The sequence below is a fragment of the Triturus cristatus genome, chromosome 3_2 (assembly GCF_964204655.1).
Source record: "Triturus cristatus chromosome 3_2, aTriCri1.1, whole genome shotgun sequence".
Lineage (NCBI taxonomy): Eukaryota > Metazoa > Chordata > Amphibia > Caudata > Salamandridae > Triturus > Triturus cristatus.
This window is the reverse complement of record NC_140584.1, coordinates 77,036,217-77,062,295: the sequence shown is the minus strand read 5'-3', so window position 1 is coordinate 77,062,295 and position 26,079 is coordinate 77,036,217. Positions and strand designations below refer to the sequence as shown.

Here is a 26,079-nt window from a genome sequence, read left to right as displayed (position 1 = left end):
TCAGCTGTCCGGCGGGCGTCGCGATCTTGTAGCGGTGCGTCATGGCGCTCGATGTCTATACAGCCCGCCTTTCCCTGGCGATCATTCTGCTGCGGGTAGTGGGCTTAAAGGGGAGTGTGATTTGTCTCTGTCCTGGTCCTGAGTGAGGACAACCACGGCTTGGAGGGCCAGGGCCCTATCACCCTGCAAGCGCGCCAACCTGTTGGGGTCCCTGCCCGGAGCTGGGAGTTATCGATGCTCCGCCTTCGACCGCCTAAAGGGGCGGTTAGGGTACCAGTGCTGAATGATGGGTGTCCATGGATGTAGGGGAAGCAGTGTCCATGTCTTGCGTGAAGAGTCCATCCAGGAAAAGACGTAGGTCTCCCGGGTCATAAAACCCCTTTGATGTACCATCCTTGGTGATCCGCATCTGGGCTGTTTCAAAGAGGCCATATTTAATGTCAACCTGGCAGAATTGAGGCCGGAGAGGGAGGAAGGCTTTCCAGCGGTCGTTGGTCTTCCTAGTGAAATCCGCAGCTATGCGGATATAATGGCCCTCGTGTGCGTAAGGACCAATCGATCGGGCAGCGGTTAGTAGTTGCCGGGTCTGCTCATGTTGCAGGAAGCAGGCAATGAGGGGCCGGGGCACATGGAGGAATCCCGTCGTAGTGGGCCAATGCAAAGGGCCCTCTGTACTTCCAGAGGGGGGGTCGAAAGCGAGACTGGTGAGCTTTGGGAGGCCTTCTCTGAGAAAGGACTTGCCATTCGCCGGGAAGCCAAAAAAACGGCTGTTGTCTCTCCGAATCCAGTCCTCTAATTCAATGGGTTTGCTGCACAGGAATAGGAGATCTTGGTCCCACTCTGGTAGGATATTTAGTTGGTCTTCTACCACTGCAACTCGTTGCTCCAGTCCATCCACACATGTCTGGAAGCTTGCAATGTCCATTTGAATGCACTTGGTCTCTGCCGTTAATGCTACAATGTTCGAGTCCATACCCTTCAGGCTGCGTCCCATCACTGCTATCTCCTGGAGAATGTGCTTCATGGTGGACTCCTGTGTGCTAAGTGTGGGAGGCTGGGGTTGACTGATCGCCGAGGGCACCCCCACCTTCTGGCTAGCCATGGGATGAGTCTGGAGGAGGTGCCGTATTGTTTTGTCCCTGGATTTGCCCAAAGGCAATTGTCCGCAGTTGACTTGGATAGTCCAGTTCGCCCCTGTGCCAGATACATCCAGTGCAGGGGACCAGTAGTCAGTGCTGCATCAGTGTCAGCACGGCACCCTCCGTCAGGCTACAGGAGAGGGGTGCACGCCGGTCAACAAAGTCTGTTCAACTGGTGGTCAGATCTTGGTGGGGGATCCACTTCAGAGGTGCCCACTGGCTAAGGCGATCTATGTGTGTGAGGTCCACCGCCTTTTCAAAAGTGAGGTGCCGGTATTGCCAGTATAAGGGATTCTGCGTAAGCGGGTCATCAATGCCTGCCTCATGGTCCCGTCTGTGTGGGAGACCAAGTTGGAGCTGTTGGTAGCCCAGACTTCGGCTCAGGAGCTCATCTGGTTAGGGTCACCGCAGTAGTGAATGCTGGGGCATCCCGCCTGCCCTCGGACTTCAAGACAGCCAATGCCTCCAATTCTCGTATTGTCGACTGCTCCAGCAGCAGAAGGTGAGGCAGTTAAGAGATGCTGCAGCGCTATATGTTAGGGATGGCTTCAACTCTCAAGGCCCAGCAAATCCTCACAGGGGTGCGCCGGAGCGAAGGGTAGGATTACCGCTGCAAAATCAGTGATAGCAGGCGGGAGACAAGCTGAAGGTGACACGCCCTGCTGGGAAGGAAGTCATCAGCCTCCCGCCGAGCTACACAAGTGGCGTATGTGTCTCCCCAGCACAGCGCGGTCATGTCTAAGGCAGGACCGGATGGCAGAGAGTCGGCAGTCCCCGTCAGGGTAGCCGCAGACCAAATGTGCCGTGCGCCACGGCCCAAGGCCACATAGATGTTTTGAGGTTCCTCATCGTGGGGCCAGATCGGAAGGAGTTGGTGCCTCCACAGTGCCGTTGTTGGACTACTGGGATCTGCAGCCGATAGACCACTACTTCAGGCAAGTCAGGGGTAGTTTGCCTGCCCCCCACCCCCATGAGGATTACTCCGCAGCCACCTTCCAGGCCCATGTTAGGGCGGAGTTCTGTGGATCAATCGGCCATCATCTTTCGTGGCCAGACCACGCCATGCGTACCCCTTTGAATGAGGTCCTCCCATCTTTTTGACATACCGGACTGATGAAACACTGTCCATGAGTAGCATTAAACAGCATTTCACTCTGCCTGAGTGGAACAACAGACTGCAAATAAACTTGGCAACAATTCTAGACAATTTAAAAGCAAGTTCTTCTCCTGCTCTGTCCAGCGACCACCTGTGGACAACTTCCCACATTTCATGACCCATCCTTCTAAACTTGCAACTGATTCTATCATTACTTCTGATTCCTGTCTAAATATTACTCTGCCATTCCATGCATTCACATTCTGAATCCATCAAATTAGTTCTTCCTTTGATTCTTGATCTAAAACTATTTTCTGAGAATATGGTCAACTCCACCTCACGCACCTCCTTTATAAATTCTGTAGGGCACGATAATGAGAAGGATCTGGGGAAACTGACTGACTGGTCGATGACAGCAAACCTAGAATCCTTGCCAACATTCTAAATTAAACTTCTTCCAATCGCAAAAAAACCTTTATAGTTCCTGTCTTAAACTTTTCAACTTCTCCCTTGGCAGCCGGAGTTCTGTCTGAACTGTGTCTACCACAAAGCCAAGAAATTGGGTCTCCTGACTTGATAAAAAAAAACATGATTTCTTCATGTTTACATTGAATCCCAGGGACTGCAACAGATCTATTGTAATAGTTGTTTGATAGTTAACAAGCTCTCTGTTCTGTCCCATAATTAGCATGCCATCTAGATAGATTATTAATCTTATTCCCCTTGCAAGTAACCATGCTGCCACTGGGTACAGTACCTTCAAAAAGCACCATGGGGACAATAGTCCAAGTGGGAGACTTTTGAATCAACACATTTTTCCCATCCATATGATTTGAAGAAACATCTGATGTGGACCCCAAATGGGTACCATCAAGTAAGCCTCTTTTAGATCCAACTTTGTCAACCAATCATTTTTCCTCAACACGTCCCTTAGCAAATGAATACCTTCCATGTTGAAATGATGATACACAACCCACTTGTTCAATTATCTTACATTTATTACTGGACCCATTCCCTTGTCCTTCTCAACTAAAAGGTTGTTGCTGATAAAGCCCAGTGAACCATTGGTTATCTCTACTGTCACCCCTTTTACAGCCAATATCTTGATTTCCTTACTTACTAAAATATTTTCATCGTCTGAGAAAGTTATCTCTTCAGGGTTATCTCTTCAGGGTCTTTCTTTTGTGCTGTCTAGTCGACAGCTCTATTTTGAACCGTCTCACACTCTCTAAAGTCTAGGGCTCTTGCATCACCGCAATCCATTTCCATAAAAATTGGCTAGTCAGCCACCCAAATGGATAACTGAATGGTCTTGACACCCACTTACCTTCTCCCCCTCATTGACGCCATTTTCATTTTGCCGATTTCCCTCTGGGACATAATTTCTGTGGAAAGAATCCAGGAGAAAAACCATACCCAAATTGACTGCAATCCTATGAGGGTCTAGAACTGCGACCTAGGAAGGATACAGTTGTTCTTTGGCTTCGGCTTGGGAACTAACCCCTTCTTCTCCCGGCCTTGTCAAAAACTCTGTCTCCAAAACCTTTTTTAATGTCTGTCTGCAATATGTGTATAGAGCTAATCGCCACCATGTATTTATTCATCTCCTTTATGAAATACTCTTCCTCCTCTAGTTAGATAAGGCAGTGTTTATGTTGGCCAATTAACAAATAGAGTGGGATACCGTTTGGTGCAAATCTTCTGGAGCTACACGCTTTTAATTAATTTAGGCCTTCTCTGCCATTTCTAATATCTTAGTCAGTGGACCTACATTTTCCTATAGTTAGACATTGCAAGACCTAGGGCCTCTAGTTTGACCTTTCCTCAGGTTTCTCCCGATTTCACCAATGAAACCCAATACTTTCACATCCAAATTGGGAGTCAAAGTAATTTTATCTGGTAAAGAGGGGTGTGTGCACTCTTTTGGATTCTCTTTTCCCAGCCAATAACTGATGTATTTACAGGGCTAGGGAGTTCATATCGCCCAACGCCCAAGACATGGTAGTTTCTTTGGTGGACAAGAAGTTATGTCTATTTTGTTCTATGGGCAGGTAGACATTAATTTATGGCCTAAGCTCTACACCGTCCCTCGCTCTCCACACATTTTTATCGAAACATGTTTACTTTTATTTACAGAGGCTATAAAGGAGGTTCAGTCCTGTGGAAAGCTGCACTGAAACAGCAATAAATCACTAATGCACTATTAGACCTAGAGTCCTACGGTAGCTTGGCTCAGGTGGAAAGGCCTTGCTCCAGAGTAACATGTCGTGCTTGCGTCACATTCACCTCAGCACTCCAGCGTACCACCACTAAAAACGACGCTACACCAAGAAATTAGAAAAGTTAGAAAAGCTTTATCTTTCCTTATATCTTGTTTTTTTTTTAGTTACATGCAGTTCAATGATTCACTACTATAGATGTTGCCCACAGATTGCCGGCATTAAAACATTGCATTCAATGATTTCTCGAATTAACGCATAGGTGAACTTTGCTTTGTCACATCAATTTACATTCACTAGTACCTTACCAGCATATCAATTTACATTCATTAGTACATTACCAACATATCAACTTACATTCATTAGTACATTACCAGCATGGGCTCCCTGCTCTAGGCTAACTGGCAGAAAATAAGTTTAGTCAACCACTCTGCAGCACCGATATTTCTGGGAAGGAGGTGACAGCTGAGGCATAGAATATCGACAGTTGGTCACTCAAATAAACATTTAAGCATCGGCTTTACGTTATTTTCACTTAAATAGGGCAGAATAGTACCCTCAATTCAATCAGGTATTGCCTTCACAAATTAACCTCCTTACTTGTTGCAGTTCTGGGTTTTCTTTTTCTACTTAGATGACTGGTGATTTCCTTGTTTTCTTTTTCTGGAGCCTGTAATCCTGCCAACCTCCTCCCACTACTGACAGCAGCAGTCTCTTAAAGTTCAGTTCCCTCAGTTACGGTGATCTCATTTGCAGGGGAACCTCACAACCCTCAGTTCCTGGTCCCCCCTTCCCCGATCAACCTTTCACGATTTGGACCCAGACTGAATGGAGTTTTACCCCCACAATGTGCCATTAACCGCCGTGTCACTCTCCACCAACACACCTTCTTCCCTCCTCGCTTACTTGGTTCCTACGGCAATCGTTGAGGGTGTGTAGCAGAGCCGTTCCTCTACTGGCTCCCTCACAGTGCCGGCGTCCAAGTGTAGTGAGAACCGGCCCACAGGGAGTTCAACCTCACTGGGGCGTGCGTCAGCCTCAGCCTCCGCAGCTGACTCTGCGCCTTAGCCCACTCACGCTCCTCACAAGGCACAGCACCTCCCGTGCTCTCTTGGCAGCCCTCCTAGAAACCGAAGGCTTTGGAGTCGGCCCTCCACGTCAGCTCCTCCCTGGGGGTTGGACCGGCCTTCCTCGATCCCGCCCCACTCCTTCCTGGATTCCTCCTGACAGCGGAGGGGCGGAAAGATCCTCAGGCCTCCACTGCCCGGCAACTTCCCCTCTACGCCGCGCTTGCGCAGAGCTCGCCGGACTTCCCCCACACTTCCTTCAGCGGGGAAGCCGGCGTTTCCTCAGCGATCCGGATAATTCTAGGGCTCCGGGCAACAGCGGGGATGTAGAGTATAAGGTCAAAAGTCAGGTTCTCTACCGGAGATGGTAACTCTCTCCCCCGGATCACTTCAGGGGTCCTGGCTAGACGGGGAGCACAAAAGGTTGACGTGATCCCAGGGTCAGAGGCTGAAGGCAGGGCTAGGTCACTAGGTAGAGGGTAGTGTTAACAGAGGGGGGGAAACAGGCCCTAAGAACAGTCAGTTCCCCCCTCAATGCACCTACCTCCCTACCCAGATGCCTTGCTCCTGACTACCTCACTTCGCACAAAATGGCCGTCGCACCTCACCTCTATATATAGCCTGGACCTTGACTGTCTAGAGTGGCCCAGAAGGTTCTGGAACCCCTCATGCCAGCCTATGGCCCAGGCTCTGAGGTGACAGTTTAGGCCACCATTTTGTGGAGGAGCTTTCACTCTCCCTCCATTTTAGGGAAGCACCTTCTGCCACACTATCAATTAGTGATAATGGGGCGCCCAGAGCCTCTAAGTCAACACCCAAAAAAACTAGTGGACAGAAAAATTAGAGGGCAAAGGAAGAAAAATGAGGAGGGGACAGCCAAAGGGATGGCAGGTCTAACATGCACCATCACCAAAATAGCAGGACACCATCCCAAAGAATTCAGCGCTGCTGACGGAGTCTAGCTTTTGCTAAATTAAGTTACTGCTCAAACTGTTGCTGCAGTTTATGACCGCACTAAGAGACTGTGTGAAACATGACCCCTACATCTTTCCCAGATTTAATTTTGTTGTATTTGCTTATATAGTATGTTATACCCCTGAAGAGGGTATAAAGCACTATAATAATTAATCGACATTTTGGCAGGCCAGTCTACCCTCAGCCTGACTGGAAGTCATAGCGGTTGCCTCCTGTCTAGTCCTCGATCTAACCTGTACTGCTGCAGAGGATTGGCTTGCTTAAAGTAAGGTTTTCCACCAGGAAGTGTGCATACCATAGTATGTGTCAGTCGTTATAGGGTCTTTGTGTGTGTTTGAAAAACATGTCTGTAGGGTGTGTCTCTCTCTGCAAAGTGTGTCTGCAGTGTGCAGAATTGTTTGCATGCATGTGTCTGCAGGATGTGTGTGTTTGTAGAGTTTGCCTCAGCTGACACAACATGTATTTGGGTCTGTGTGTCAAAAGTGTGTTTCACTCTCTCTGCAGCATGTTTATGTGTATGCTTTTGCGAGACTGTTTGCTTGTAAGTCTCCAGACTGGCTTTATCTGGAGTGTGTGTGTTTCAGTGTATATACACAGGGTGGTGTGTATTTGTGCACACTGTATGTGTGTAGCTGCAATATGTCCTTGATGCATTTGTATTTCATTCAGTGTGTGTTTACAGAGTGTATAGGTAAGTGTTTGTATCTGTGATAAGTGCCTACGAGTTGTTCATTGTGGGCGTACCTGCCTGTAAGTATCTGTAGAATTTGCAGATAGTATGCCAGGACAGTTCTCAGGGTAATGTGCTGCATCTGTACCAAAAAAGTTATGATTCAATAGTACCTGAAATGCAAAGTAGATACATGTCCTGGCATATTTTTGCTCCTTAAAAGCCAAAAAGGATTGAAAAACGCAAATAAAACTACAATCTAAAGATATTCAAATGTGTTCTATTTGGAAACAGAGGCACAGTTTGATTGCCATCCAATCCCCTGCACAATATTTAGAGTGGAAATAACCAGGCTCCTCAAACAAATATGAACTCAGTGTATACATTCAATAAACTTTAAACAAGATTGCAGCGTCACACCCATGTGTGTCTACAGAGTGTGGGTGCTTTTTGCCCGTAATCACAAGACTGGATAGGAAACCCTAAGTAAACCTAATGTTCTTCAAGATTTAAAGGTATTCAACCTACAGCCTAAGGAACAAGAAGTACAGAGTGATTCCTATCTCACTCTCTTAATAGAACGCATGCTCATATATGCTATCCCCAGAAAATGACTGCCAATCCACTAGACAGTGGAAATAGCCAGGATTCCTATGCATGCAAGGGCTATAAACAATAAATATGAACATTTTTTAAGTTTATAGCAGGGCAGAAGGATCACTTTTTAAACGACATCCAGTTCATAAGCATTTGCCTTGACACCTCCTAAATAGAGAGAACAGGAGTCATAAGAAAAAAAAGTAGTCCATACTTAAAACATAACAAGCATACGAGGGAGCTTTTTGGCTAGCTATCAGTTCCCTATCTCTAGCAGGGACGCATCAAATCTCACATATTACAGATGTATATATTTAGAAAGAAAAGACGTTAACAATCCTGAGAAGTCAGAAAGAACATAAACCAAACTGCTGATATACATATGGCTGGTTCCTGAATGGCGTTTCATAGTGGGGAAAAATAAGATGGACTGGATTGTGGCCCATTGGCTGAGATTAATCAAGCAATAAACGCCTTGCATTTTCTTTTTCTTTTTTGCTTATCTCAGTGGGACACCCTAAGTGTGGTGTAATACCCATTGTCTCATAGCATTTGAACTACACCTTATCGACGAGACATTCATAGCCTAAAGCCTGTCCGGGGTTGCATTTGCCCCTGTGCTTAAAGAGCCTAGCAGTTTGCACTATACTGTTTCTATTGGAACAGGGACAGGTGTGTGGTGGCATGTTGAGCAAACAACAAGGGAATGGATTGCACACCACAGCAATTACCAGTAGCTGAAATTAATTCAAGTAATCCACTCATCCCTTTTTAGTTTTCCACATGAAAAAAGTGGTAACTTTTTCATCTTTCAAAAGAAATCTGATGAGGAAGACTTAACAGGATTGTAGCCAAGAAAGTAATGGTTCACCACCTCATCCTTGGCCACTTAAGATGCAACACCAAGAATAAACTGTGGTTATAGTTAAGTGCAAGCCTGTTGGTAGAACCTCTAAGTCTAATTTCCAATAACATTATGTACAATCCTCAATTCATTAAACCATATTTAAGCTATGATTCAAGACAGTGGAGTGTGTATACAATAGGAGTTCCCAGATCACATTTGTGAGCACCTACCACAATTTGAGCTGCAGAGTTCAACAGCACCTGAAGGACCAACAAAGCCCCTTATTAAGGCTGTGAACTAGCCTGTTGCTACGAATGCAAGCCAAAGATGATAATGACTACAAAATGCCTCCCCTCAAAAGTGAAGCCCAACAAAATCCTGCTAACAGCTTTATTAGAAATAGGTTGAGGAGATAACAGAGATCTAAGACGTCACTTCGACTGGTGCCCATTTTAAAGCCCAAGTTTTCAACTGAATTTGCACATTTACAAAGTAGTTTTGGGTGAATAATGATAATGGCACTTTCCCCGGTAATTTATTTAATTTATTTTAGCATTGTTGTAAAAAATGTTTGTCCTTTTCTTGAAAGTGAAATATAAACCCAAGAATTTTAACATTTCTGTGCTGGTACATATATTTTAAAGTGCAGGTGGGACAAGTAGTTGTCACTCCAGATATGTAGATTGGTGTTGCATTTTGTCCCTTTGCCAAGTAGAATATTTTTAAAAATCCCACACCCCTGATTCGGCTAAATGAGGATATGGTGTCCACTCTGGGGACTAATGGTGTTTAATGTATAAAAGGATCAAACATCTTATCTCCAAATCATTCTATGTGTAATAATTTAGGCTTAGAGGCCTTATCAGCCTCAACCAATGATCCCTTCTTTTTAACCTCAATCACCTCCTGATTAGATTTAAACTGTGAGGAGTTCAAGAGGTCTATTTCTCCCTCCTCTGGCATAGATTCTGAATAATTATTATTTGAGGGATCATTATCCTTTATTCTGTTCTTCCTCTGTGCCTACTGCACTATACAGTTCTGTTTCCTTTATACTTAAGACCTTCACCCTTTAGGTCTTCCTATATGTGGATCCTGTGAGCCTCTTTTCTATAAATATGGAAACTATACTTTTTATTTAGGATGTTAGCAAATCTGTACAAAATATGGAATTTTTACCAACAGAACACTTTTGGAGTAGCCATGGGCGCACTCAATTCTTGACTGATTGATTGATTAGTTGATGAGATCACATCATTTTATACAAATTCCTTAACTCCACTCATTCACAATGCTATATGATAACTTAGATCTCCCTGCAATGTTTGGAGATAACTACTACCAAGAAGGCAGATGCTCTGAATTAGCAGATTAATCAAGATTAAATGCTGAAGTCATTTCATTCGATTACAAGACGTTTCAATTTCATAAACTTGTTTTTAAAATATTTACAGAATAAACATGGTTTCTATGATGAAGCTACACTTGCTATACCATTTTAGAAACATTTCTTAGACTTCATTTGTAGCTCTAATTCTCCATCTATGTCAGACCTATGCCCCTATCTTGAGTAGGCAAAAGTGGATGATTTGGTATGTTTGTCCAGTAAATGTTCTACTTGAATCTCCAAAAGAATTAATTAAGAACAAAGTATCTCTAATGATGCTTAATTCTTATTACTACTCCAGCTTGTCCAAGATCTCAAGTCTACCTACACTGTTCTATTCTTATCTTACTCCTGTAAAACTGGCTGGGTGGTACAATCAAAGAAAGGCATGTCTGTGGTTTCAGAATGAGAAACCAGAAATAATTCATATCTTTGGTACCTGCCCAAGATTGAAGGGTAAATGGATTTTTGACTGCTACATTTCTCAAATTCTCAAATTAAAGGCTTGATTTAATGATTGACAGGGAGCCTGCAGTCTGTTAGTGTGGCAGAAAACATTACAGAAAAAATTACATCTACCACCCTGAATGACTACCACACAGCATATCTAGAGATCACTGCCAACCTAGCAGTGATCTATGTCCCTTTAATGGAAATGCACTTCAATTTTGGAACACTAAATAGAATTGGCAGTCTGTTGTCCTTACTCTGACGTCCACTACTCTGTCAACCCAATAGAGTAAGCTTTCTGACAGCAGATCTAGTGGGGACTTCACCATGAGAAGGATGATGATCCACCAAACTCATAATCGAGTGGGTGGACTGGAAGTTTGATGGCTAGGGTACTCCCCCAATCCATAGATTGCTAACAACTGTGTATATCTAGCCAAATAATCCTATTAGAGCTGCAAATGTTTGAACATTGTCCTTTGATCTTCATCTATAGTAAGCCTGATTTCTGCAAAAAATTGAAAAGTACTTTAGCTCCAACATACGGTGAATGGTGAAAATGTGTTAAATGAAACCTGTGAACTGGAACATCAAGCTGCTAAATCTTGAGGCACGTTCACTTAATTTAGGAGGAACTGGGCAAAATTATTAACTAATTATTAAAGTTCAGAATCTGTAAATTTGTAATCTGATTTCCATTCTTTTTTTTTCCATCCTTAACAAAAATGTATTGGCATTCTACATTGTGATGCTCTTTATTAACACATTCTGTTGATTGACTGAAATTAAAAAAAGAGTAGGACAAAGTGTCCAGGAAAGGAAAAACTAAGGCACGGATGCTCCATTCAACACTCAAATAATTATCATTGCATTTTTTACAAGTGTTTCCAAAATTCATTTTTTTCAGTAAAACAGCCTTAAGAACAAACTATTTCTAAATACTAAATTTTTCAATATTTCATTTTTGATATCTGTATTTTAGATATTTTAACTCCATGTATCATGAATTCAAAGCACCCAATGTATAAGCAGTGTTGACTGTTGCTTAATAATGGTTTTAACTATTCCAACATAATACATCAAGGTTGAAAGGCAAACTGTTCAGAAATGTAATGTGATGACTTAAAGATTTTTTTTATTGCAGATGGAGCAACTAAAGCAACAAAAAGAGTATGCAAATAAAGTGAAAGAGATAAATAAGAAAAACGTTTCAAAAGCTCCAAAGAAACCGCCACTGCAGCAGGAAAGCACGTCTTCAGTATCCAGAAACAAGGTTAATCGTCTGTTTCTTGCTTATTTTCATATTTTAACATTAATGTCCCGGTCAGTTGCTTTACAGTGCTGTCAATATTAAACCAACATTTGGAATCAAGGTATCCATGTCGGGGCATACCCATTGCACCGTTTTGCACAACAATCTCCGGATTGGAATAGTGAGCAAAAATTGTATGGATTGAATGCAACATGAGTAATTGCCAGTAGCTGAGTTTAATTCAAGCAATCCATTACTTTTGTTGTTTTTATTCTTTTCTGTCTTGATTTAGTTTTATATCTCGTAATAGCTAATTAATAGTAACTCACAGAACCTACTCAACATTTCAAATTATCACAATTATCCACTCCACTCTTCTTATACTCTCCTATTCCATCCATCTATACTTTGCATTGTCTCATTCGGTTCACTGACAGAATATCGATGTAAAATATATATCGAAGTAAAAAATATTTTTTTTTTGAAAAACCTTTATTAGCATTTCAACCAATAACAAGTATGGGCCTACAACCCCCCGGGGCCGGCCGCTAAGCAGTCAAAGCAACAGAGATCCAATGTTGACACAGGCAGAACCTCAGGGAGCCGAATCTCCATGCTAATATATTCTCGGCCAGTGAATGGCGCAAGTAGGACACCAGGATTAAGAAGGCTTTCGTTTTATAATAGGGAAAGACGAAAGGATCAGGTGCCAAACAATTTCCCAGCAGCGATAAATGGCAGGCAGAATAACAAACGTAAACATTAAACGGCAATCTATCGAGTCAATGGCGCTAAAACAGGAAGTGCAGGATGTAAAGAAGTATCATGACCAGTTGCGCCTGCAGTCCCATGCCCTAAAGCCCAGAAAACACCCCGGAAATTGTGGCACACATGAAAAAGCAGTGATTCACAACAAAGGAGTTGTACCACGCTGATCCCAGAAAAGAAAAACAAAGAAGAATCAGAGAAGAAAAAGGAGGCCATGGAAAAAAAGGGTAAAGACTAAAGAATCCCCTTCCCCAACCCCCCACCCTGCACCTCTGCAGATGAGTACGGCCCCCCCCCCAGCAGTGTGCCTGTCGCCCTGGAACCAGACCCGAAATATAGAAGAACAGAGAAAAGGGAGTAAGAAAAGAACCCCACCAGACGGGGGGGTAGAGAGAGTATTAATAAACTGGAGGAGGGCCTTCAAAACATGCCCCCGGCTTCTCCCTCCCGCACGGTAAGTTTTCCCCAAGGCAAACAGTAAGCAGCACAAAATCGACCATGTCAAAGAAAGATGGGGAGCATTATGCACCAATTATACTAATAGCTATGCCATGAGAGCACGCAACCCCTGAGCCCGCCCGTCTACTAGATGACCACCCCTGAAGGATCAGCCTTATCCTTGACCACTCTTTGCAAATCTGCCCACGCATACCCCTCGACCCAGCGCCATGTCCAATGTTACAAGGTAAAGGAGTGTCCAAAAACGACCGGGAAGCGACGCACACAGGTGGGGTGGAAGTCTCTGAGTACCAACACAGTCCGCATCATGGAGGGACGTCTTTCCCAGTGTTGCCCCAGGATCTGCACTGCACACAAGGTCCAGGAAGTCAGAATCAGCCAAAGTAGACAACTGTTGCTTGAATTTTCCCTGGGTCGCCGGAGGCCGTGCACGGGACGAGGCCACCACCTCCCACTCAGGTCCAATACCTCCGGAACAGATCAGACCCACAGCCAGCCGATCACACGGAAGCATACTGTCTGGAGTTTCCAGCTGTTCACTAATCTCAGGGGTGGCCGCGGCATTGTCCTCCTGTGTGCAGTGTGGGAAGTCCCTGTGTACCTGAGGACAGGCCGGCCGCAACTGTCCCGACGCTGATGCCACACCATCGAGCTTACTCCCCAAGACCCGATGCCATGAACCAAGGTGGAATGAAGGGCACCGAGAGCCTCGAGGAGGTCGCCGTACCCCAGCACAGCTCTCTGCGATCGCTCCGCCACACTCCCAAAAGTCACACACTCCCAATCCTGCTGTGACCCGGTGGACAGGATGGTAGGCTTCATCATAACAAGATGGCCGCCGGGTAGGCCCGACCCGTATTGGGACCGGGACCCAGGGACAAGCGCCTCGAAGTAAAAAATATTGATGAAAAAATATAGAATGCAAAAATATCAACCCCCTATACTTAAACGGGTAAGTACAAAAATAACAAGAAAAAAGATATTGATGTAAAAAATATAGTTGTACAAAATATCGAATTATATATATAAATATTAAATATGCTAAATAATAAATTAATATAAAAAAATAAAGTAGATTTAAAATAAATTTAACAAAATATAACAAATGAACTTAATTAAAAACGTTGAACACATACATAATAATTAATATATATGTTCTTTAAAACAATTAAATAATGATACATTTTAATTTATTTTAGAATTTTAACATTATATAAAAATGTACAAATATATTTATGTACCAATAACATAAAATCTAATTAAAAAACCATTCTATTATGAACTAAAACATTAAACTATTTAAAAATTTTCAATTTAAATTTCCCACTCCAGTCAGTGCAACAGTAGAGAAAGTTTTGGATAGCAGAGGGATAAACATTACTATGCCCACTCCAGTGAGTGCAAAAATAGGGAAAGTGTTGGATAGCGGAGGGGTAAATTACTAATCTCACTCCAGTGAGTGTAACAGTAGGGAAAGTGTTGGATAGTGGAGGGGTAAAAATTACTATTCCCACTCCAGTGAGTGCAACAGTCGGGAAAGTGTTGGATAGCGGAGGGGTAAAAATTACAATTCCCACTCCAGTGAGTGTAACAGTAGGGAAAGTGTTGGATAGCGGAATCACTAGGGTGATGGCCCCACCCCCTTAGTTTCCGTTCTGCAGTCGTGCCTCCTGGCGATATCCTGGTGGGGAATGGGGTCCCCCTGGCACAGGTGAGGTCAAAAGGGGCTAGTGACCCCAAGTCCAGGTAGTGTATTATCCCACACGGTGGGATAGCAGATGCGCTTTTAGCGCTGGAGTAATGGGCCTGCCCCCCTTGGACTCTGTTCTGCAGTCATGCGTCCTGGCCTGTACACTGTGATAAATGAGTTCCCCAGGCACAGGTGAGGTCAAAAGGGGTTAGTGACCGCAAGTTCAGGAAGTATATTGTCCCGCACAACAGGTTAGCTCTTGGGTGATGGCCCTGCTGCCTTGGCTTTGTTCTGCAGTTGCACCTCCTAGCATGAATCCTGGTGGTCCCATGGGCGCAGGCGTTAGCCCCAGGGAGGTGGTGGACCCTGGGGCTCAGAGGGGTCCATGCGGCCTCCCTATTCAATGTATTTATAGCACCAGGGAGGTGATAGACCCTGTGGCTCAGAGGGGTCTGCCCAGCCCTCCCTAAACATTTTATTTGTTGCCCCGGGGAGATGGTGGTCCCCGGAGTGTCCACTCTGCCCTTGCTTACTATTAAAATAAACCCCGAACGGTGGTGGTCCCTGGGGCATTTCTATGCCCTTGGAGGGGAACTCAGGCACCATTTGTTTTATTATATGCCACATGCCCCTGGGACCTGTCACACCTGGGGATACAATTAAGACAAGCGCTGGAGCCCGCACTTGTTTTTTTATTTTTTTATTCACTGCAGTATTCGTAACTATTTTGTGAAAATTGCTGTGAATTATAGAAAAATTACTACTCAGACTCCCACTCACACAAGTATAGACTCAATCACTCACATGTTAAAAGTAGTATTACTCATTAGTAGTACACCTAGTAAAGTAATTAAACGTTTGTAGTTGCGTAGTATACATGCCTAACTTTCATAAGTTCTCAGAAAACACTTACACTCACTGGATGATGTCATCAGTGATATCATTTGAGATTTCATTAGTGATGTCACTGACCATGTCATGAGTGGTGTAATATGTGAGGTCATAAGCAATGCATTGCAGGGGGCATAAGTTATAGTTAGCTCAGGTAACTATAACTATAACTGCTGAGTTTCAATAGTTTTGTATGAGTGAAATCTGAATCTGACTATAACATCCCTGTAACTTTTGCTTCTTCAGTGAATTTCTAAATTTTTTAAAATTATCAAAATTATATTTCCTATCTACAACGTCCCTGTAACCTTTGGTTTTTTAAGTGAATTTTGATGATTTTGTAAGGTCTATTTCCTAACTATAACATCCCTGTAACCTTTGTTTTTTTATGAATTTCTAAAGTTTATTAAGTTCTATTTCCTAACTATACCGTCCCTGTAACCTTAGTTTTTTTTACGTGAATTTCTATTGTTTTTTAACTGGTAGTCATATTTGCAGAGTGGTGGATAACGGGCGCGGGCCTCCAACCACCCCTCAGCAATCCTGCTGTGTGGGACTTAATGAAGGTAACAGAAGGAGTTCTTGGTCCCCAAGGACCGTCAGCATCCAAGAGATCTCCACCCCCCAACTATTAGTGCACCAGGAGGCACATTTGCAAAGTGGTGGAGAAAGGGAGCGGGCCTCCGACGAGCTCTCAGCAATCTAGCTGTGTGGGACTTACTGGAGTTAACAAGTGGGTTTCTTGGCCCCAAGGACCCTCAACGTCCAAGGGGACGTCATCCCCAACCAGTAGTGTGCCAGGAGGCGCATTTTCAGAATGGTGGGAAAAGTGTGTCGGGCCTCCAACCAGCTCTCAGCAATCCCACTGTGTGGGACTTACTGGAGGTAACAGGAGGAGTTAGTGGCCCGAGGACCTTCAGCATCCAAGGGGACTTCATTCCCAACCAGTAGTGCACCAGGAGGTGCCATGAAGATGCACTTAACGGGCCGTTAGGCCCTAGGGACCCCATGTCCTGGGACCTGCCATGTCTCCTGGGTGCCCCCAGAGCACACAGTCTCTACTGGGATGGTTGGGGGAGTCTGAATGCCCCCACAGTCCCTGCCAGCTCCCCGCCTCCTGCGGGAGCCGGCATTACTTTCAGACACAGGGAGCTGCTAAACATGCAGCACCCTCTGTCTGAAAGCAATTTGTCTGTTTCCCTTCTCGCTTGACAGTGGGCAGAGAAACAGACGAATGCTCTGCTTCTAGTAAGTGAGAGAATTTTGTCAGCTCTCGCTTGCTGGAAGTGGAGCATTTGCCGTGACTTGGTAGTAGTGAAACTCCTGCCAAGCCACAGCAAACAGCTATGTCCCCGGCATGGCCCCTCTCCCAATTTAAAAAAGCAAATTTGACCCTAGTGAGGTGGGGGTGTCTGGGGGGGCCCTGAGGCCTCCCCATTACAAATTAAATAGCCCCGGGGAGGTGGTGGTCCCCATGGCAGGGGGAGGGGTTCACGAGGCCCCGATTTATATTTTGAATGTGTACCCAGGGAGGTGGTGGTCCACGGGGCCGGGGGGTGGGGTCTGATATATATGTATATATATATATATATGTCAAAGTCCAAATAAGAATAAGCACGCGCTCTCAGAAGTCCATCGGAGGATAATTATTTAGAGGTTCAGGTTACGCGTTTCGGAAGCAGAACTTCCTTGATCAACCTGAACCGCTAAATAAATATCCTCCTATGGACTTCTGAGAGCGCGTGCTTATTCTTATTTGGACTTTGCGATTTATGACAGCTTTGCTCTACTGGCTTCACACGCCACTGATCTACGGGCGGAGTTCTCAGGAAGGGCGCCTATACTACAAAAAAATATATATATATATATTCATTCAATGAGAAAAACAAAAGGTTACAGGGACTTTATGGTTAGGTTCAGATTTTAATCATACAAAACCATAGAAATTCAGCAGTTATAGATATACATTAGGCTAAGAGGCTTTTTCTTATGCATTCTGTATACAATCTAACGTGGCATTGTGTCACTGGGGCAGATCTTTCCTAGTGTTCCCAGTGTCCTATTCTGTTCTGCCCGTGCCATCTTGTCCGACTTACATTTTTCATGTTCTGACTCTGGGGCTCCTGCAAGATTAAGAGTAAGCAAGTGCAAGGCAGCAGATTCCCTAGCAGGGAAAAAAACAAAAGCTGCAAACTTACATCATCTTCCATCCTGCCAAATCCCTACCCATAGCCTCCCACCTTTGCTGATATAGACTTATCTATATGTTTATCGAAGGAAGTGGAGTCCCTCTCGGGAGGCGCCTGGATGGGAACCTGCCCCAAGTATGTGAGAAAGTTGGCCCAATATTTACTAAAAAGAAGAAGCCCAAATCCCTTTCAGCTAGCTGTATGTCACAGGGTGATGAGGCCCAAGCTAGTTTGTCCTGCATCCCTCTCCCACCCCCTATGTCACTCACTCGACCTATTCACGACTATTGTGCACCCCATTTGTTTGTGCTAACAGATTTGCTGCTTTCGTAGTACCCTCGTCACCCTTGAGGAAAGGAGACACCCTATAGGAACGGAGTCCTAGTCTTGCTTCTAGTATTTCCTACCCAATAGTTAACGACGAGGCGCCCGGGGCCATTTCCCTTATGATTCTGTATTGTTTCAGTGGTGTGTGAATGAGTGAGTGTGTATGCAAGAGACTGTATAGGTGAGTGAGTGGTTCTGTGAGTTTTTGTATGAGTGAGCGATTGGGTGTGTGAGTGGCTGTATGAGTAAGTGAGTGGCTGTGTGAGCGGCTTTATAGGTGAGTGAGCGGCTGTATAAGTAACTGTAAATAGTAAATATGAGGGTGCATGAGTGGCTGTATGGGTGAGTTAGTGGGTGTGTCAGTGGCTATAAATGGTAAATGAGAAGGTGCATGAGTGGCTGTATGGGTGAGTGAGCAGGTGCATGAGTGACTATGGGTGAATGAGAGGGCAAATTATTGGCTATATGGGTATGTGAGTGGGTGTGTGAGTGGCTGTATGGGTGAGTGAGTGGGTGTGTGAGTGGCTGTATGGGTGAGCGAGTGTGCAAGAGGCTCTATGGGAGAGTATGTGTCTGTGTTAGTGACTGTATGTGACAGTACGTGTTAGTATCTGTATGAGTAGGTGGGTGTGATTATCTGTATGGGTTAGCAACTAGTTATGTGAATGCCTGTACAAGTGAGTGAGTAGGTGTGAGTGGCTCTATGCATTAGTGAGTAGGTGTGTGAGTATTTGAATGGGTTTGTGAATGGGTATTTCAGTAGTTGTGTTGGTATGTCAGTGGGTGTATGAGATGATGTATAGGGTATGAGAGGGTGTGTGAGTGGTTACGTGGATGATGTTATGAGTGACGTCATTTAAGATGTCATCATTGATGTCACTGACCATGTCATGAGTGATGTAATATGTGAGATCATAAACAATGCATTGCGGGGCCATAAGATATAGGTAGCTATGACTCATGAATTTCTATGGTTTTGTGTGAGTGAAACTGAACCTAACTATAACTTCCCTGTGACCTTTGTTTTTTTCTGTGAATTTCTAAGGTTTTTTAATTCTATTTCCTAACAATAACATTCCTGTGACCTCTGTTTTTTCCCGATGAATTTCTATCGGGTTTTAATGTTATTTCTTAACTGTAACCTGTAACCTTTGAGAGTGAGTGTGTGAGTGAGTACATAAATATTTCAGTGGATGTGTGAGTGAGTGTGTGAGTGTCTCAGGTGTATGAGTGGGTCTATGAGTAGGTCCCTGAGTGTCTGAGTGTGTCTGAAATGTGTCTGTCAATCCCACAACCAAGAGCTCTCTGGGAGGCGTGTTTGCAGAGTAGTGGACAAAGGGGGAGTGGCCTGGTATCAGAACTCCGCAATCCTGCTGTGTGGGACTAACTGAAGGTAATAGGAGGGGTAGTTGGCCCCCAGGGACATCATTGGGGCCAACTACCCCTCCTGTTATCTCCAGTAAGTCCCAAGCAGTGGGATTGCTTAGAATTTTTCGGAGGTCACACCCCCCTTTCTCCACTGCTCTGCAATCTGGCCTTGTGGTGCATTACTGGTTGGGAGATGAAGTCCACTTTACTCCTGAGGGATCTTGGGGGCCAAGAAGCCCTTCTGGTACCTCCTGAAAGTCCTACACAGTAGGCTTCCTGAGTGCTGAGTCCAGTCACTGTGAGTGTTTTTTAAAAGTTTATGAGTGTTAAATATATATACCAAGGTGTATTGGTGAAACAGTGGGTTTATGAGTGACTGTATGGATGACTCAACGTATGCATGACTGACTGTATAAGTGAGTGATTCGGTGTCTCAGTGAATGTATGGATGAGTGACTGGTTGTATGAATATGTGTATTATCTGTCTATCAGTTAATTTCTAAGTGACTGTATGAGTATGTTAGTGGGTACGTGAATGGCTAAATGAATGATTGATTGGTAGTTTGACTACGTCTATGGTTGTGTGGGTGTCTGTGTGTGTGGGTGAGGAGGTGTGTGACTGTTTGTATGCCTCAGACATGTCTTACCTATGGAGGTATCACAGAACTTCTCAAATAACTGTTGAATACCCATGTGCCCTGTATTATGAGCAGAAAGGAATACATATGCCTTCTTGTATAGAAACTATACACACACACACTTCTATTCTCTGTCACTACCCATGCACTCATCCAATCAACCAGACACTATGAATGCACTCATACAATCACACATGCACAAGTCATGCACTCATCCAATCGCCCAGGCTCTACTTTTGCACTCAACCATTCACTCAGGCACTATCCATGCACTCATCCCATCACCCAGGCACTAGCCTCACACTCATCCAATCACTCTAGCACTACCCATGCATTCATCCTATCACCCAGGCAGTTCCCATGCACTCATCCTATGAGCCAGGTACTACCCTTGCACTCATGCATTCACTTAGGCACTACCCATGCACTCATTAAATCACCCAGGCACTACCCATGCACTCATCCAATGACCCAGGCACTAACCTTGAACTCATCCAATCACCCATGTATTAATGAAGCACTCATACAATCACTCAGTCAGTATCCAGCACTAATGCAATCACTCAGGCACTATCCTTGCACTCAACCATTGACTTGGGCACTATGCTTACACTCAGTACTACCAACACACTTATCCAGTCACCTAGGCACTTCCTATGCACTCATCCAATCACTCAGGCACTACACATGCACTCATCCAATCATTCCCATATGTCATAGCAAGGTAGCATCTTGCAGACCATTTTTTATTTAAAAAAAACCTATTTACTGCATATGTATATATTTATATATATAAATTATATAAAAAAATGTATATTACAATATATTAAAAAATCTTTTTTGTACACATACATGTATATATATATATATATATATATATATATATATATATATATATATATATATATATATATATATATATACACAAAAAAACAGGTTTCAGGGACGTTATAGTTAGCAAATAGCATTTAAAAAACCTTAGAAATTCACTGAAAAAAACACAGGTTTCAGGGACGTTATAGTTAGAAATTAGTATTTAAAAAACCTTGGAAATTCACTGGAAAAAACACTTTCAGGTACGTTATAGTTAGAAATTAGCATTTTAAAGACCTCAGATATTCACTGAAAAAAATCACAGGCTACTTGACCGTTATAGTTAGGCTCACATTTCACTTGTACAAAACTAGAGAAATTCATCCGTTATAGTTAGCTGAGCTAACTATAACTTGCGCCCCAGCAATACACTGCTGATGACGCCACATATTACATCACTGATGACATGGTCAGTGACATCACTAATGACATCATCCAGTGACTGAGTGTTTCTAAAAAGTTTAAGACTGATATATATATATATATCCAAACTGAAAGCAACTCCTTCCGGTCAACTCGGGACCCGTGAAGAGTGGCGCGCGCACCGGCGGAGACAACCGGTTTGTCAACAGTACATAAATCGTCAAATAAGCGCGCTCTCAGAAACAACAACTCCGTGTAGAATGCAAATACCGCTGTTTATTCACAACGCGTTTCGCTCCAAACAAGCTTGATCACGTGATCACGTATATATATATATATATACATATATATATATATTCACTGAAAAACCATAGGTTTCAGGCACGTTATAGTTAGAAATTTGCATTTAAAAAACCTTTGAAATTCACTGAAAAAACCATAGGTTTCAGGGATGTTATAGTTGGACATTTTACTCATAGAAAACCATAGAAATTCCCCTGTTATAGTTAGTTGAGCTAACTATAACTCGCGCCCCCGCAATGCACTGCTGATGATGTCACATATTACATCATTCATGACATGGTCAGTGACATCACTGATGACATCACGGATGACATCTCAAATGACATCACTGATGACATCATCCAGTGAATGTGAGTTTCTATAAAATGTAAATATGTTTTATATATATATATATATATGCCAAGGTGTATTGAAGAATGAATGGGTGTATAAGAGTCAGGATGGATGATTAAGTAGGTGTGTGACTGACTGTATAAGTGAGTGATTAATTGTGTCTTGCTTAATTCATGTGTTAGCGACTGATACAGACATTCACACAGTTTAGGTTGTCAGTTGGTGTGTAAGCAGTTCCATGGCTTGGTTAGCAACTAAATGAGGATCTATATGAGCTATTGATTGCTTGTCGGAGTACCGGTATGGGTGTCTGAGTGTCTGTGTAGGTGGGTGGGGGGTGTGACTCTGTGCATAGATGTGTGAGTGGATAATTCACTGTGTATGTGTGTTCAAGTCTGTATCTGTGAAGGGATGTATGGCTTGGTGAGTGTGTGTATGAGTGTCTTGGTGAGTAAATGGATGCCTCAGTGGTACATGTGTGAGTAACTCCATATGTGAGGGCAGTATATATGAGTGTTGGACTGTATAAATCACTATATGTGAAAGTGAGTGATTGTGAGAGTGCCTGTATGGATCAGTGTGTGCTTGTATTAGTTATTGTATTAGAGTGTAAGTATGTGTTAGTATATGTTTAAATAAGTGACGTGGTATGTGTATAACTGTACAGGTGAGTAAATGAAAGTTTGATTGATTATTTCCAATATTACTAGGTGTGAAAATAACTTATGAATGAGAGGCGGTGTGTGAATGTCTGTATAGATATGTGACTGGATATGATAATGCTGTATTGCTGGCTGACTGTATGTATGAGTGACTGTATGGGTGAATGAATCGATGTGTGTGTAGACCTAGGAATTAGTGAGTGAATATGTACTAACTGGTATTGGTGTGTTCATGGTTTCGAATATTCTAGTCTGTATTTTAGAGTGGGTGTATCAAGTGTTACATTAGAGTCTGATAAGGTGCATCAGATTTTGACTTGGATGATGTCATCAGTGATGTCATTTGAGATGTCATCAGGGATGTCACTGACCATGTCATGAATGATGTAATATGTGACATCATCAGCAGTGCATTGCGGGGGCACGAGTTATAGTCAGCTCAACTAACTATAACAGTAGAATTTCTATGGTTTTCTATGAGTGAAATGTCCAACTAACTATAACATCCCTGAAACCTATGTTTTTTTTCAGTGAATTACAAAGGTTTTTTAAATGCTAATTTCTAACTATAACGTGCCTGAAACCTATGTTTTTTTTCAGTGAATTTCTAAGGTTTTTTAAATGCTAATTTCTAATTATAATGTTCATTAAACCTATCTTTTTTTCTGTGTTTTTAATTATCAACCCATTCTCAACTTGGTGAAAACTGCAAATCTCAAGACTCTTCCATCGATACCTTACGCTAACAAAATCCCCACAAACGAGAGCCACAACTAACGCTAATGAAATGCAAAGTAGACGTTCCCGTGCAAAAAAACCATGAAAACACCACTTCCCCATATTTTCAACGACCAGCCAAATCTGCATTGCGATCCAAAAATCAGGCAATAAGCCGAGTTAGCAGTAACAAATTAACATCAACCTTTAACTGGTGTAAGGAGGTCAACTATCTACTCCGTGAATTTGACCCAACTCACAGCCACATCTAAAGACCAACGCGTGAGAGAGCTACTGATCATGCAGGTCTGACACGCAACAAGACAACAACACCCACCGCCACCACCACCAGAACCTCCCCCCGCTCCCCCACCCCACTACCACCAAGGCAGCGCAAAACAGGACAACGGACCTTCCCAAAACACCATGCCCCTTAGCCACACAATAGCTGAATGTTGGGAGATGTGGCAACCAACTATATATGAAGGAGGCAAGTCACCCATCACTGATAAAGCACACAGTGCCAAGTGTAACGCTGATGTGCTGCACAGACCTCACTATGCAAAGCACAAACCTCTCCATGTGGAGATATACTGTTGATACTTGTAGTGTAGTGCACAGTGGACGCAACCATGTTACCTCAGGCAGTGGAAAGGATCTTGGTGATGTACCTGTGTTATCCCCTCCTGGAAGCGGAAGCGGAGTGGGCTGCCCCAACGTACGCCACTCCAGCGTAGCAGTATGAATAAATAGGCCAGGCCCTAGGCGTGGTTCACTTGAGGGAAGACCAACGAGTCTGTCACAGAGGCAACCCTCACCATGGCACGTGGCTGCCGCCATAACCACAGTCCTCCTCGACACAGGCCCCCTGTGAACCCAGCGGCACAGCACCACAGACTTATGTCTATACCGACTACTGCCTTCGATCTGCACTACGGACAGCAACGCTCGCAATTCAGATGCAGATGTCGCAGTCCAGTTCGCAAGACACTTTGCTGCCAGTGCGGCCCGCCCAGACCACGCATCATCGCACGGTGCGCACACGCTGTGTGCTTCAGGTGCAACTAACTCACTGTTCCATAAATCATCGCCACATAGCTGTGCGCCCATCCTGACCTCTGCCTCTACCCTACACTGGGGTTACATAGTTCACAATTCAAGATTAGTAGCGACGCAAATTGTGTAAGACACAATAATGGGTTAAGAAGACCACATGCTCCCAATCTGTGCAGCTCAAGTCAACGTCACCTGCCTATGGGCCTTTGCTGACCGCTGCCTCCGGCCTACACTGTGGAAGACCGACGACCCTTGGTGCCAACTAACCTTGTTCAACACAAGCCGATCCCACATGTGTAAGTGTGTCCTTAGTCCTGAATTGCAGCGACCACAGCACCAGACTCCCTTCGATCAGTGAGGAGTATTTCCATATGGAAGGCCGGCGACACGTGGTGCCACTAAACCTGCACTATGCAGGCCGGTGGGGCCACGAACATATGTACGTGGCTGTGGGCCCTTGCTCACCGCTACCTCTGGCCTACTCTGTGGAAGACCGGCGACAAATGGTGCCACTAACCGTCTTCAACACAAGCCGATCCCACATGTAGAACTGTGTCCTAAGTCCTGAATGGTAGTGACCCTAACCCAGTGAGACAACCACAGCACCATACTCCCTCTGATTAGTTAGGCATATTTCCATATGCAACGGCGGCGACACGTGGTGCCAATAACTCTTTTCAACACAGGCCGAACAATCCCACATGTGGAACTGTATCCTGAGTCCTGAATGGCAGTGACCCCAAGTCCATGGCAGTGGCCACAGCAGCATACTCCCTCTGATTAGTTAAGCATATTTCCATATACAACGGCGGCGACACGTGGTGCCAATAACTCTGTTCAACACAAGCCGATCTCACATGTGTAACTGTGTTCTGAGTCCTGAATGGCAGTCACCTCAAGTCCGTGGCAGTGACCACAGCACCACACTCCCTTCGATCAGTGAGGCATATTTCGATATGCAAGGCCGGCAACACGTAGTCCCACTAACCCTCTTTAACACAAGCCGATCCCACATGTGTAGCTGTGTCCTGAGTCCTGAATAGCAGTCACCCCAAATCTGTGGCAGCGACCACAGCACCACACTCCCTTTGATCAGTGAGGGGTATTTCCATATGCAACTACAGACTCCAGTAGGCAACTAACTATCACGGTCCTACACCCTACATATTATCCTTTTAGTATCCTCGCTTCAAGATTTTTTTTTTATATCAGTTATAACTTTACTACAATGACCAAATTAATCTTCAAATGCAAACTAACATGAAATAGCAGTCTACACTACAGGCAGTACAGCTCGCAATTCCAATTTTAAATGCTAATTTCTAAACACAAGATTGTACTCAGAAAATACAACACTTCGTCAATGTATTCTATACTTATTTCATCTTTCCATCATATGCTTACACTGCACTCAGTAGGGCTCACAATGAAAATTATTTCTTCATTCATTACCTACAGAGTCCACTAGGCAAGTAACTATTACATGCCTCAAATCTTCATAATATCCTTTTAGTATCCTTTCTTCCTGAACATTTTTTATATCAGTTATAGCATTAGTACAATGACCAAATTCATTTCAAGTACAAGCGAACACTCAGCAGTCTACACTGCGGACAGCAGATCTCACAATTTGAATTTTGGGCACGTGGTGCCAACTAACACTGTCCAACAAAAGCCGATCCCACATGTGTAACTGTGTCCTGAGTCCTGAATGGCAGTGACCCCAAGTCCATGGCAGCGACC

The 26,079-nt window shown here is 44.0% G+C and overlaps 1 protein-coding gene across 2 annotated transcripts in view; it reads left to right on the top strand.

The window, feature by feature from the left end:
• JHY (junctional cadherin complex regulator) overlaps positions 1-26,079 on the top strand; it is a 369,313-nt gene that overhangs the window by 279,919 nt on the left and 63,315 nt on the right. For both annotated transcript variants that reach the window (XM_085647263.1, XM_085647264.1), the window contains one exon: positions 11,592-11,720. In XM_085647263.1, coding sequence (XP_085503389.1) covers positions 11,592-11,720 — 129 coding nt within the window. The remainder of the gene's footprint in view (positions 1-11,591; positions 11,721-26,079) is intronic.